Source organism: Pelmatolapia mariae, linkage group LG7 (genome assembly GCF_036321145.2).
Source record: "Pelmatolapia mariae isolate MD_Pm_ZW linkage group LG7, Pm_UMD_F_2, whole genome shotgun sequence".
Classification (NCBI taxonomy): domain Eukaryota; kingdom Metazoa; phylum Chordata; class Actinopteri; order Cichliformes; family Cichlidae; genus Pelmatolapia; species Pelmatolapia mariae.
The window spans coordinates 63114241-63128112 of NC_086233.1; the positions used below are offsets into that span (position 1 = coordinate 63114241).

At 42.0% G+C, this 13872-nt stretch overlaps 1 protein-coding gene across 4 annotated transcripts in view; it reads right to left on the minus strand.

Annotated features, from left to right (window-relative positions):
• Positions 1–341: 341 nt before the first annotated feature.
• zgc:77158 (solute carrier family 45 member 3) overlaps positions 342–13872 on the minus strand; it is a 44167-nt gene continuing 30636 nt past the window's right edge. For all 4 annotated transcript variants that reach the window (XM_063480171.1, XM_063480172.1, XM_063480173.1 and 1 more), the window contains 2 exons: positions 3514–3779; positions 342–3435 (listed from right to left, as the gene is read on the minus strand). In XM_063480171.1, the coding sequence (XP_063336241.1) occupies positions 2992–3435; positions 3514–3779 (710 nt within the window). In that variant the 3' untranslated portion in view covers positions 342–2991. The remainder of the gene's footprint in view (positions 3436–3513; positions 3780–13872) is intronic.

Sequence of the window (13872 nt, forward strand, 5' to 3'; positions counted from 1 at the left end):
GTGAGCCCAACGCAGCTGCGCACCAACAGCTCTCTCACACACATCAGTTCCCCAAGATTTCCAAAGGATGGCACCATTTCCAAGTTCATTTGAAGCGCTCATGTAGAGTCTTTAACACTTTGGCTTTGGCAGAATTGTGGACGCTGTAAACGGCTCATTTAAATAAATTATCCAGAATTTGTTTCAGATTTAATTAAAGAAACGCTTCTGACCTCTGTCATGTAATGTTTGATTTTTAAATACTGTCTCATTAAGGACCAAAGGCTTCATTAAAAAGCATCCAAAGACAACACCTCATTGAAAATGCAGTTCTTTTATTTTGTATAAAATCTATTTGGTAACTGCACATTTATACACAGCCTGACAGGTGTACAATGAAAATGATATAAACTCTGAAATAAGTAACTGAAGTCATGTGATAAAACAGAAAATCAAAAACAACTTCTGGCCTTAAATCACTAAGTCACTTTGTTTTAATAATACAGGCCATTTGGTGTGAGAACACCTCCACTCATCCAGTTACAGACAACTGCAGTTAACAGAAACTGTTTATTGACCACTGATGAGACGTATGACCCCGACGAATCACTGCTGACAAAGGACACGATTTCTTAAATGAACCATGAAAACAGAAAAGGAAACTCAAACCATGTCGCTTGTGTAAAGGGCATAACAGACATCAGCAACGAGATCTGCAGTGTCCCCAAAGCCAACAGAGGGGGTGAAATGGGTAATATTAAAATAAATTACAGCTTTACGAATGCTTCTATAACACATCAATACAAATAATTTATTTTCACAGAAAGAGCCTTCACCCCTGCACCTGTGACAGATGCCAAAAAAAAAGTCCAATAGTTTTAATACATGCTATATTGTAATAAAAGCATAATAAATAAATACATATGTACAAAACATGTTTGGAAAATGTACAGGCACTTGTAAAACAACCTTTTTTGACATTTCAGTTAATGCTAGACATGGAGGATAAGTCGATTGCTTGAGCGTTCTACTTGGCAGTAATGTCAACATGACAAATTCTCTGGTCTTCCATGCAGGAAATAGGATCCTTCTGTTGTACCAACTGAACAGTTTGTGTAGGATCAGAAAAGAAGGACTCAACACAAATTCTCAGCAAGAACTCAGTAACTGACACAAACATGGATTCTTCATCATTTTGGCCAAGATGATGCTTTGTGATGTAAAGCATTATTCAGGCTACTCTTTCCTCTTGCTGTCAGTGCAGCAAGAGAAGAAAAAAAATGCATTTGAGTCATACCAACTATTACTCTCACACTTACTCATGACTTCTTGCAATCTGTCCTCCATGTTATGCATACATACAAACACGCACGGCCTTCATTGCCCTTGCTTGCATGATTTTCAGTAACCAAATGTTGACATGCACTGCATAACTTTTTGGGAGATGTTTTCCAGAACGGTTGCTATGACGTGGGCATCCATAAGACATCACTCTGCATGTTTACCGTTCACGTCTGGGATTATATAACAAGCCCATCTGGATGTCCTAGATTGTCATTTAAAAAAAAAAAAACAAACTTAAACGGGGCTTAGGCAACGGGGAAAGTGTGTTATTATTACTCGACAGGATAAGCAGTCCACTAGTCTAGATTACTTCTCTTGATTATCTACACAAAGGACATTTGATGCGATATTCCGATTCAGCTGAACAGCCTAATTGCTAAATCATCACAGTCAGAAACTTCACTTCAGCACGTTGCATAACAAATTCCCATAGGGATTATACAGTAAAAATGTATGCAAATATTCGCAGTAAACAGCACTAAAAGATGGCACTAGACATGGAAGGGAGGGATAAGAGGAGACTCAGAGTATGGCTCACTGACTGGTGACAGAAAAAAAGGTCTCCTAATAAGGCTTTGGGCCAGAACAGGCCTTGGCATTGCCGCTCCAAATCTTTGGAAATATACAGGAGGAATGAAACACCCTGACGGTGCACGCGATTGCCGTCTACCACTGGTACAAAATTTCCCATAGGTGTTAAATAAGGATGAGATGCTGTGACTGAAGAAAATGAGTCACATTTTCACCTTTCGGTGACTCCCACTTGCCATCGTCCTGGACATGACCAATCCCAGGAGGAGAAATTCGTTTCATCAAAGGATGAAAATGATACTGATGGCCCAACAGAACTACCACATCCCCATATGTACCCCACCTACATATGGAGTTAGTTTACTTATGGTGGAGACTAGTCAAGTGTAATGACGATAGCACATTTGACAGAAAAAAGGTCGATTATAAAGTAGAAAGATGATGACATTTAGCAGGAAAGGACGGTCTAATAAGAGATCATACAGAGTTGGCAAGACCATCTCTGGAGGGTCTCAAATTAATGAATAAAGTAGCATATTTCTGAGGAAACCAATTTATCTGTTCTGCCATCTTGCATTAAAATGATTGACGACTCCCCACACTCACCTAATTTAATTTTAAATGTCATTAAGTAAGATGACCATTATGGAAAATGCCTTAGTGACAGTGAAGACGAGTGAGCAAAGACAAAAACAGACTGCACTGTGTAAAACTGTAGCTTAAGATAATTAAAAAATACAAATCAGAAAAGTTAGTTGGTGTATTCGAGGTTGACGGGTTGTACAGTAAATCTGTTAGAAGGTACCTGAGGAAAAAGGTGGACAGAAATTATGCCGTGACAGTTTTAAAGAGACACGTCTGTTGAATTCAATAGGTTTCAGTACACATTGTACCTCATCAGACCTGAGCAGGTGGTGACTCTTCTGGTAGCAGATAATTCCTGCTATAACACGGCAAACGGCTCCTGACTTTATCTTCGGTAAGCCAGTTTCACACGCCACACGCTAACAGATATACCTTAATGCAGAGTGTCGGTGAAAGCAAAACAATGTTACTAGCAAAAGGCTTTCTGGGAACAGTAGTGCACCGAGTACCACTCGTGGAACCTGAAGGGTTGATTATTGGCGATCCCATCACTCAGTTTCTGAGGTCCTTTTGGTCAAAGACAATCTGACTGGCCAGGTAGATGGCAACGGCTCCAAAGATGGCAGAGCAAGCGATATAGGCAGTGACGGACTGAGCAAACTGAACAATCATGCCCATGAAGAGGGTGGGGAAAACCTGAGAGAGGAGAAAGGTGCTGTCTAAGATGGCAAAGTCCAAGCCCACACCGCGTTTCTCAAAGCCCGACTCGGCTTCGTCCTGCTCGGGGACGTTGGAGCTGTGAGACGAACCGTTTTGGCTTTGCGGGCCGGGGTAGTACTCGTAACTGTCCTGGCTGAAGAAGGCGTGCCTGTAAGGAGGCCCTGTTTGATGGTTCAGTCCACCCTCCTCTTCCACAGGAGTCAAAGACACAGAGTCCCGCATGGCTGTTACACTGTTTTTATGTCTGCTTTTGGTTATTCTTTTTGGCATGTAGACCTGAAATGAGAAAGGAATCACTGACTGTAATCATCTAAAACATGTCTTTGAATATCCAGTTCTTACTTCTATACTTACCTCTATCTCCTTGTGGTAATGGCAGGTGAGTGTGTAAGGGAGGGTCTGCAGCGTTGCGTATGCATAGCCAGTGAGAGCTGCCATTACAGTGACCAAGACGACGCTTTTGGACAGGCAGATGACCAAAGCGGAGACTGTGAAGCTCACCATGCTGCTCAGGTAAACCCACCGGGATCCCAAATGCCGAACCAAACGACTCATAACCAGAGAGAAAAAGGTTGAGGTAGCACACTGCAGGAACAGGCCCATGCTGCCCATACGGATTCCTGAAAGAAACAACAGCGTCCAGAAAGTATAAGAACGAGCAAAACGAGTGAAGGACGATAAAAGATGGATTTATGTCATCATCTGCAATCGAATATTCTGCACTGACTCCTTCTAGAAAGCATTCTAGTGAAAAAAAAGTGCCTTGGAGTGACGTTTGCTGAACTCTGCAGCACGGACACCTAGTTCGGTCTGACTAATTGTTACACAGCATCAAGTTTAGAATAATGCTGAAAAGAGACACACACAGGCTGACCCAAGGCATGGGCTGTTTGGAGGGGGTCTCACAAGCTGACCAACAGCAAATCTTACTCACTATTGTCAAAGTTCCTGAATCCTTCCTTAGTTATGCTGCAATAGGTGCTGGCTGCTGGGGGGTTCTGGGTGTTTCTTCTTCACTCACTATGTGTTAATAGTAGTGCTGTCAGCGTTAATCTCGTTAAAATGACGCTAACGCCATAACTGCATTAATTCAATTCAATTTTCTTTATACAGCGCCAAATCACACCAACAGTCGCCTCAATGGGGTTTTTTATTGTAAGGTAGACCCTACAATAATACATACAGAAAAACCCAACAATCATTTGACCCCCTATGAGCAAGCACTTTGGCGACAGTGGGAAGGAAAAACTCCCTTTTAACAGGAAGAAACCTCCGACAGAACCAGGCTCAGGGAGGGGCGGGGCCATCTGCTGCAACCCGTTGGGGTGAGAGAAGGAAGACAGGATAAAGACATGCTGTGGAAGAGAGACAGAGATTAATAACAGGTATGATTCAATGCAGAGAGGTCTATTAACACATAGTGAGTGAGAAAGGTGACTGGAAAGGAAAAACTGCCGGTTCTGCCGGAGGTTTCTTCCTGTTAAAAGGGAGTTTTTCCTTCCCACTGTCGCCAAAGTGCTTGCTCATAGGGGGTCATATGATATGATTGTTGGGTTTTTCTCTGTATTTAATATTGTGCTATCTACTGTACAATATAAAGCGCCTTGAGGCGACTTTTGTTGTGATTTGGCGCTATATAAATAAAATTGATTTGAATTGAATTGAAATTGAAACTCAGTGCATCATGGGAATCCCCGGCAGCCTACACCTATTGCAGCATAACTAAGGGAGGATTCAGGGTCACCTGGTCCAGCCCTAACTATATGCTTTAGCAAAAAGGAAAGTTTGAAGCCTGATCTTAAAAGTAGAGATAGTGTCTGTCTCCTGAATCCAAACTGGAAGCTGGTTCCACAGAAGAGGGGCCTGAAAACTGAAGGCTCTGCCTCCCATTCTACTTTTAAATACTCTAGGAACAACAAGTAAGCCTGCAGTGTGAGAGCGAAGTGCTCTAATAGGGTGATATGGTACTACAAGTAGGGCTGGGTCATATCATACCGTTCACAGTAATACCGGTATAATGTTGGGCAACGATAAGAAAATGAAATATGGCGATAGAATATGGGTAAAACGCGCATGCGCAGTGCCTTTGTTTTCATACGCACATGGCAGAAAAAGCATGGCGGCGACGGAGAATGAGAAGGGCAAAAGCGGATCGTTGAATGAAACAGATGAACCAGAACTGGTTTTGTGAAAATGCTGCAACTTCAGTGGTGTGGAACTGGTTTAGCTTTCGTCCGTCAGATACACAACAAAGCACTATTTTTGGTAGAGCATGCTAGCGGGCCGTCGTTATTACCGTGTTTTTTGGAAAATACGGCACACTTAAAATCAATCATTTGATTTTTCTGAAAATCGACAGTGGCCTTTATAATCCCGTGTGCCTTATGTACAGTGTTGGGTAAGTTACTTTAAATTAGTAACTTAGTTACATTACTAGTTACTTCTATCAAAAGTAACTCAGTTACTTCAAGTTACTCGTTACTTTCAGAGTAACTAGTTACTAGGGAAAGTAACTTTGGTTTTACTCAGAATTCTCTTGTTAATGTGTTGCTTCCGTAACTGGATACCCAGCAAGATTGCCAGTCTTCTAGCTTGCTTACTTGCCACAAGTGCACTGTGCCACCTACCAATAGAAAGGAAAAAATAATCTGCATATTTCCACGAGAGAAATCCCACGCCTGGACCGTCGTTGTTCGCCGCCATGATTCTAGCCTACGTCATGTGCGCTTTTTGTTGTAAGATTCAGATAATTATATTTTTAAAAGCTAGACATTTTAAATGAGAATAAGAAAGAAAAGTATTTCTTTGTGCCTCCCTTTCCCTGTTAATGCCCTACCTGCCCCCCTGGCAAAACTTTGCTAGACCCGCCCCTGCACAGTTACCAGCTGTCAGCTACTTAGAAAAGGATCCTGGTGTTATTTGTCTCTCAGAAACAGCTCATAACTTCAACTCATTCATGTCACCTAAAAGGTAAACCTGTTTCTCCATCACCTGTTCAGCTCTGATGATTCAGTAAGGACATCTCCTGGTTTCATCTTCATGTTTCCCTCTCACCACATATCCAAACCGACATCATGACCAGCAGCTTTACAGCTGTGGCTCCAGCAAACATCAGCTGATACTAGAAATTAATATTAAATACATTCTAACAACAGCTGATCAAGCTTAAACGTGCTGCTGTTGTTTAGCGCGACATCTGCTGGTTTCCTCTTTCTGGCACAAAGTGGGCGACAAACAAACAAGATAGACGGGACTTGCGACAGAAAAGCCGATCAGCTGATCATTGATCAGTTTCATGATTGAAGTAGAAACAGGAGAGGGAGGGGGAGAGAATGAGAGAAGAAGAGGCAGCTGTGCAGCAAAGACACAGAATAAATCCAGCTTTGTGTCTTTTTCATTCTAGCTGAAGTCCGGGACAAACTGCATTCCTTTTCCCCTCAGTACGAAACGTGTCATATTTTCTCTGAATGAGGGACGATTCCGTCTTTTAGGGGACGGTTGGCAACTCTAATAATTAACCTTATGAACAAAATAAAGTTCAACATCAGTAACATAGCACCACCCAGCTGTATAGAAACTCCGTCATGCTAGCTAGCACCCAGTACGAAAAAGTCAGCATAACGAAAATAAACTCCACCTAAACTTGGTTTATATCTGACCCAGATAGACTGCAGGTCATAACTTCTTACCTGAAGCTCAGTTCACCTGACACACTAGTGATGGTAAATTTGATTATTTTTACTGAATCGAGTTTTAATGAGTCACTCACCAAAGTGAATTGGGTTTTTTGAGTCATTTGATTCACTGAGTCAGCTGACCAGAGAGTGCAAAAAATGTACATTTTCACTCAAACTTAATTTCTTTTCTCTTTTCATGAGGAGGAGGAGGAGGAGGAGGAGGAGGGGGGGGGAGGGGGTGAGTGAGTGAGTGATTCGCCTTACGCTACGATTCAGCACAGGAAGGGAGGGGGTGAGTAACTGAAATGTGCTGTTAGCATGTTAGCAGAGCGATGCTACTGTGAACCCAGGAGCTATTGTCTTCATGTGAGCTTTCTAATCAGGGTTTTTTCTTCCAGTTCAGAGCAGAAATGTTTTTGTTAAGATACTGGATGTTGTGTTTTTCTCCACAATTTTAATTATAAGCTAGATATATTGCTGCTAACAGCAACAGGGATGAGTCAGTTGGGCTTGTGAATCATGATTCATGAGTCACTAAAGTGATTCTCGAGTATTGAACGATTCGTTCATGATTCGCGCATCACTACCTGACACTCGGACCAGCGGCCGCCTAGGGTCTCTGCTCCTGCCTCCGGTTTCCTTCATCCACCTGCTGGCCTCCACCACTTGCTAATGTTATTGAAACCTTGGAAGCTCCGCGAGAGCAACCACACAAAGTAACGAATAACGACCCTATCTAAATCCCAGTAACGATTAACGCGTTCCTGATTTTGGCATAATAACTAGTTACCGTGCTCGTTACCACAATAATAACGTAGTTACTGTAACGCGATACTTAATAACGCGTTAGTCCCAACACTGCTTATGTATGAATTCTGGTTGTGTTTACTGACCTCGAAACAATTTTATGTGCTACACGGCGCTCGAAAATCTGTCAAATGTTTAAGTACGACTTTGCTAAGCTACGGACCCGCACTGCTTGATGGATTGTGGGAGCATTACGGCTACCGTAGTCAGGAGCCTCGCGGAGTGATATGTGCTGTGCTTCAACATAATATTACCGTATTGTGTGTGTATAACCTCTTTTTAAGTTTTGTGGATATTATACATGGTCATGCTGAGGATATGTCGGGCAGTTTCCACTGGAAATGCCTTTTGATTAAACTGTCAGTGAGGAATTTGCATTTGCACTGTTAATGTTTATATAACTTTAATGCACATAAAAAACAGCTGCTTGTTTAAGTGAAAATACATAGATTTTATTAGTGAAAAAAAAAAGTTGTGGAGTTGTAAAGTATTTTGTCTAGTGTCAATTATATCGTCAGTTATATCGTTATCGCAAATTTTCTAATGTATATTGTGATAAATATTTTTGGTCATATCGCCCTGCTCTAATTACAAGGTCATTAAGATAAGATGGGGCCTGATTATTTAAGACCTTGTATGTGAGGAGCAGGATTTTGAATCCTGGATTTAACAGGAAGCCAATGAAGGGAAGCCAATACAGGAGAAATCTGCTCTCTCTTTCTAGTCCCTGTCAGGACTCTTGCTGCAGCATTTTGGATTAACTGAAGGCTTTTCAGGGAGTTTTTAGGACTTCCTGATAATAATGAATTACAGTAGTCCAGCCTGGAAGTAATAAATGCATGAACTAGTTTTTCAGCGTCACTCTGAGACAGGATATTTCTAACTTTAGAGATGCTGCACAAATGGAAGAAAGCAGTCTTACATATTTGTTTAATATGTGCATTGAAGGACATGTCCTGGTCAAAAATGACTCCAAGGTTCCTCACAGTGTTACTGGAGGCCAAGGTAATGCCATCCAGAGTAAGAATCTGGTTAGATACCATATTTCTAAGATTTTCAGGGCCGAGTACAATAACCTCAGTTTGATCTGAATTAAGAAGCAGAAAGTTAGCGGCCATCCAGGTCTTTATGTCTTTAAGACGTTCCTGCAGTTTAACTAATTGGTGTGTGTTACCTGGCTTCATGGACAGATAGAGCTGGGTGTCATCTGCATAGCAGTGTAAATGTATGCTATGTCTTCTAATGATGCTGCCTAAGGGAAGCATGTATAATGTAAATAGAATTGGTCCTAGCACTGAACCCTGTGGAACTCCATAATTAACCTCAGTGTGTGAAGAGGACTCTCCATTTACATGTACAAATTGGAGTCTATTAGATAGATATGATACAAACCACTGCAGTGCAGTACCTGTAATACCTACAGCATGTTCTAATCGCTCTAATAGGATATTATGGTCGACAGTATCGAACGCTGCACTGAGGTCTAGCAGGACAAGCACAGAGATGAGTCCACTGTCAGAGGCCATAAGAAGATCATTTGTAACCTTCACTAAAGCTGTTTCTGTGCTGTGATGAGCTCTGAAACCTGACTGAAACTCTTCAAATAAGCCATTCCTCTGCAGATGATCTGTTAGCTGTTTGACAACTACTCTTTCAAGGATGTTTGATATGAAAGGAAGGCAAATCTCCGTTAGCGAGTTAGCACGGATTGCCCCGTGCATGGGGCTGCATGGCACTAATGCATTAACGACCTAACCGCGCTAACGCGTCAACGCCGTGCAGCCCCACGCACAGGGCAAGCCGTGCTAACTCGCTAACGGAGATTTGCCGCGTTAATGCGGTTATGGCGTTGACGTCATTTTAACGAGATTAACGCTGACAGCACTAGTTAATAGACCTCTGCATTGAATCACACTTGTTATTAATCTCTGTCTCTCTTCCACAGCATGTCTTTATCCTGTCTTCCTTCTCTCACCCCAACCGGTCGCAGCAGATGGCCCCACCCCTCCCTGAGCCTGGTTCTGCTGGAGGTTTCTTCCTGTTAAAAGGGAGTTTTTCCTTCCCACTGTCGCCAAAGTGCTTGCTCATAGGGGGTCATATGATTGTTGGGTTTCTCTGTATGTATTATTGTAGGGTCTACCTTACAATATAAAGTGCTATGAGGCGACTGTTGTTGTGATTTGGTGCTGTATAAATAAAACTGAATTGAATTTAAATAATTTTAACAGCAAGTGGAAAATTTTAACCATGTGATGCATCTAAAACCAGATAGACAAAAGTCTTGATATTACAGCTCACAGTAGACAGTTATTCAAAAGCTGTATATAATGATTAGAAACACTGCAAATATAATTTCTAATAATAGTATTGCCCATTTAATTTCATTCTCTCGCTTTCAAAATATTAAAATGAAAACATTTCCATCTTTATAAAGATTCTCAGAATTGTTTAGTAATGAGATTTGCTGCCCAAAAAAAGGAAAGAAGGGCAAAAACAGTCAGTGGTAAGACTTTATTTTAAAAAGGACTTGCTTTTTATGTTCCCAGTTTGTCCTTCCAAGTTTCTCATGCTTAAATGCTAATGTCTTTATTTATTTATTTCTCCCAGCTGTGGTTCTGACCTCCAGGTGCTCTTGGTAAACAGTCAGGGTCAGAAGTTCAGTAGCATAGCAAGCAACAGCTAACTTAACATGGAAGAGTATGTTTATGATATTACTCCCGGAAAGCAAAGTTAATGAGCTCCATTTTTAAACACTACCAAATGTAATGAGCACTGAAACTGTAGCCCAGACAGATAAGGGAGGGAGCCAGAATGCTACTGAATCAGCTGTACTGTGCAAAGACAACTTTCTGTGGTACAGATGTTACAGATAATGCATAGTGGTTACTCTTAAGAAAAAAAGGGGGCCATGCAACTGTAAACAACGCAGATCACCGTCATCCGGAGGAACATCTGCAGATGGAACATGTGGCGTAATAACAGTCGCTGCATTTCGGATTAAACAAATGAAACTCAGACCTCAGATATGTGTGCTTTGGCCGTCTAGTTGACTTGAATGAACACGCTCTTTGTGTGCCGATTCCTTGACATTAATGCTTTTTGAGTGTGACATTCCTCATGGTCCAGCAAGCACCGGGACTAGGAACAGAAGAAAATTAGAAAGTAAACAAAGTAAAGAATGAAAGAGGCGGACAAAGAGGAGTATGAAAAGAATGTGGATGGATGGATAAAAATGTCAAATGAGAGAGGGCAAAAGGTAAAGGGGGGGAGGATCCCCAGATTTAAGGATACATTTATAGTATATATGGTAGCGGTGTAGGAAGGACAGCTACACAGGTTTAGCTACCTGTAGTGAAGAGGTGATTTCTTACTGGTTTAGAGTAAATTATATTTTCTTTAAGGTCATAACAGTCATTTTCCTGAGCATATTTGTGCTTCAGATAAAATGTTGTACTTTAAGAAAACACTTACATATTTAGAAGCACAAACTTGTGCAAAAACTCTTAAGTATTTATTTGATATTTATTGGGAATTTTGATTATTCATGTTTCTGTCATCCGGACACTTGAGCAGCCACTCGGTGTATCGTAGACAGCTGCTGCAAGATAAAGAGATAATATCTGCCAAAAAGTATGGGAACATGTACTTTCAAGTTATTTTAAATAGATAATGGCCGCTTTGACCTATGTTACTCAACCAAGCAGGTAAACAGGGGGGGACGGGGTGGAGGTCAAACGCAGGGTATACATTTTTCTGGCTGGATGAATCCACCAAATTACGTTCCAGGACTGTCAGAAGTCTGTACACCGTCAGTTGTTGGTTTGTGAAGTAAATGACGAGGAGGTAACTAAGAAATCTCCCCATGGAGCCAAGAAGAGGCAGTTTCAGTTGACCCATCTCATTTGTCCCGTCCCCAGCAGGAAACCATTCTTACACCCAGATTTCTTTGGTGGGACCCCAGCGTTTACGGCTCTTGTCCAGATATAAATACGAGTCAGCTGGAAGATGCTCCGGTTCAGGAGAGAAGCTACAGGATTCCAGAGTGATTGGTACCAGTGCTGCAGAAAGTTGACGTTTCCAGTGGTGCAGCTCTATTGATCTGGTGCCAAAGAAGGATGCAGAGATTTTGTATTGAATTCAGATATTTAAATTCCATGTCTGACTTTGATCCGTGCTTCACGCCTAGAATCGATGATCTGTTGGGAAAAACATCTTGGACCTAAACACATCAGCACTCTGAACTAAAGGATATCGGCAGCTGGCCTCAGCACCAGAGGTAAGAGAACTCACAGCCTTCGAGGGTATGTACCCGTTTAGTTATGTCATTGGCCTCCAGGGGGCGCCAGCCACATTTCAGTGACTGAATTGCTGAGCGATGTGTCAGAATTTTCAGTAGAATATCTGGATGATGTGGTGGTGTACAGTTGGGCCTGGGAAGAGTAAATAAATCCTACAACATAAAGCCTCTTGGGTTGGGCATCAACCCTCGCCGCTGCACAGGTACCCATAGAGTACCTGAGCTTTGTTGTTAGTTAGGCAGGGTCAAGCTACAAGCTGGGAAAATGGATGCTATCCAGTCCTTTCCTGTTCCACTGAGAGGAAGGGTGAGCTGAAAGGCTTCATATGCCTGGTCAGGTGGTACAGAAAATGTACCCCCCAATTTGCAGAGAGTTGAGTGACTTCACCAAGAATTTAGCCCCTAACAAGGTACTAAGGTAATGGAGAAATGCACAAGAGCATTCAGAGATCCAGGCTGTTCTCCACAGCCATTCATCGAGCCATTCATCCTGCAGAGATGCGGTCCTCCTACAAAGAGGGAGGCCAGTATTATTCCTCTGCTGAAAGCTGTTGGGCAGAGAGGTGAGGTACTTGATGGTAGAAATGAGTGTTTAGCAATGAAGTGGCATTTGAATCCTTCAGATATCATCTCTGCTGGGATGCCACTTCCTCGTGGAGACTGATCATCACGCCCCCCAGTGGCTGTCTAATGTGGTGGCTGATTGACTGACTAGTGAAATCTTTATCCCTGCTGTGGTGGGAGGAGGTAATGAAAATGTATTCCATTACTGCTTTGCTGCATTTTGTTTTAGGTAATAACATTTTCTGGGCACAGCTGCACTTTAGGAAAACGTTTGCACATTAGGAAGAACAAACCCAGACGTCAGAACACGCGTGGGCTTGTATGGTTATATGATCTTAAAGTAGAGCTGGGCGATATAAGATTTTTTCATATCACGATGTTTTTTTCATTTCAGGCGATAACGATATATATCACGATATAAGCCAAATAACTATATTTGTAAGATTTAAATGTGCCGTTGCTCACAAGTAAAATGTGAAATAATCAGCAGCTTGTCTTGATTTTAATATTTATTTCCCATAATAAGTTCAACAGGGTAGATGTACTTAAGGAATATGAGACTTTTTCAGATAAATAAAGGCAAATATTGCAAACTACACAAAAGGCAGCCGCTAAAGCGTTTAAGTTTCAAAATAGAACAAACAAAACAGACTAAATTGTCAATTCCACTTAGAAACAAAATGTTAATTCTAAAAATAAATCTTAGTTTGTTTTACAGAAGAACAGACAAAATTGACTAACTTTTGTCAATATCAAATAAACTGAGAACTAAAAGGAAATTTTCAATCTCTCCTTGTTGTATAGCTTTCTGAACTTTCTGAATCCTTTATCATCTGCAACTGAAAGTAGTTGTGGATGATTACTATACCTTTCTAATGTGACGTTGTTGTCCCTGGCTCTCTCTCTCTCTCCCTCCCGCTCTGTTCCTGTGCTACTGCGAGTGTAACTACCGCCCCTCCCCCCTCTTCCCAGCGCAAAGCACAAGGCTCGCGTGCGGAGTGAAGCGGGAAAAAGTGCGAGAGAGAGGGTGAGAGAAGGTAAGTAAAAAACCCCACGGCTCGCGATAAGGAGCCGGATCACGTCGTTCACGTCAAAAGTCGCGACCGACACATCACTACGAAATACCTTCACACTACGGAACTTCTATGGCCCTTCCGTTCGACAATCTCTCCGGCATTGGAACCATCATCTGTTTTCTCTTCGGTAACCTGGTCACCCACGCTCTCGGTTGATTTTTCTCTAGTCGGCACACTCATTTCCTCCATTACCTGGGCAGCCCGGCTGGCTGCTTCCCAAACAACTACACATGTGCGGCTTGGCACTTGTGCTGTACGTAACAAGTCACGTGACGTGACGCTGCGGCTGTGA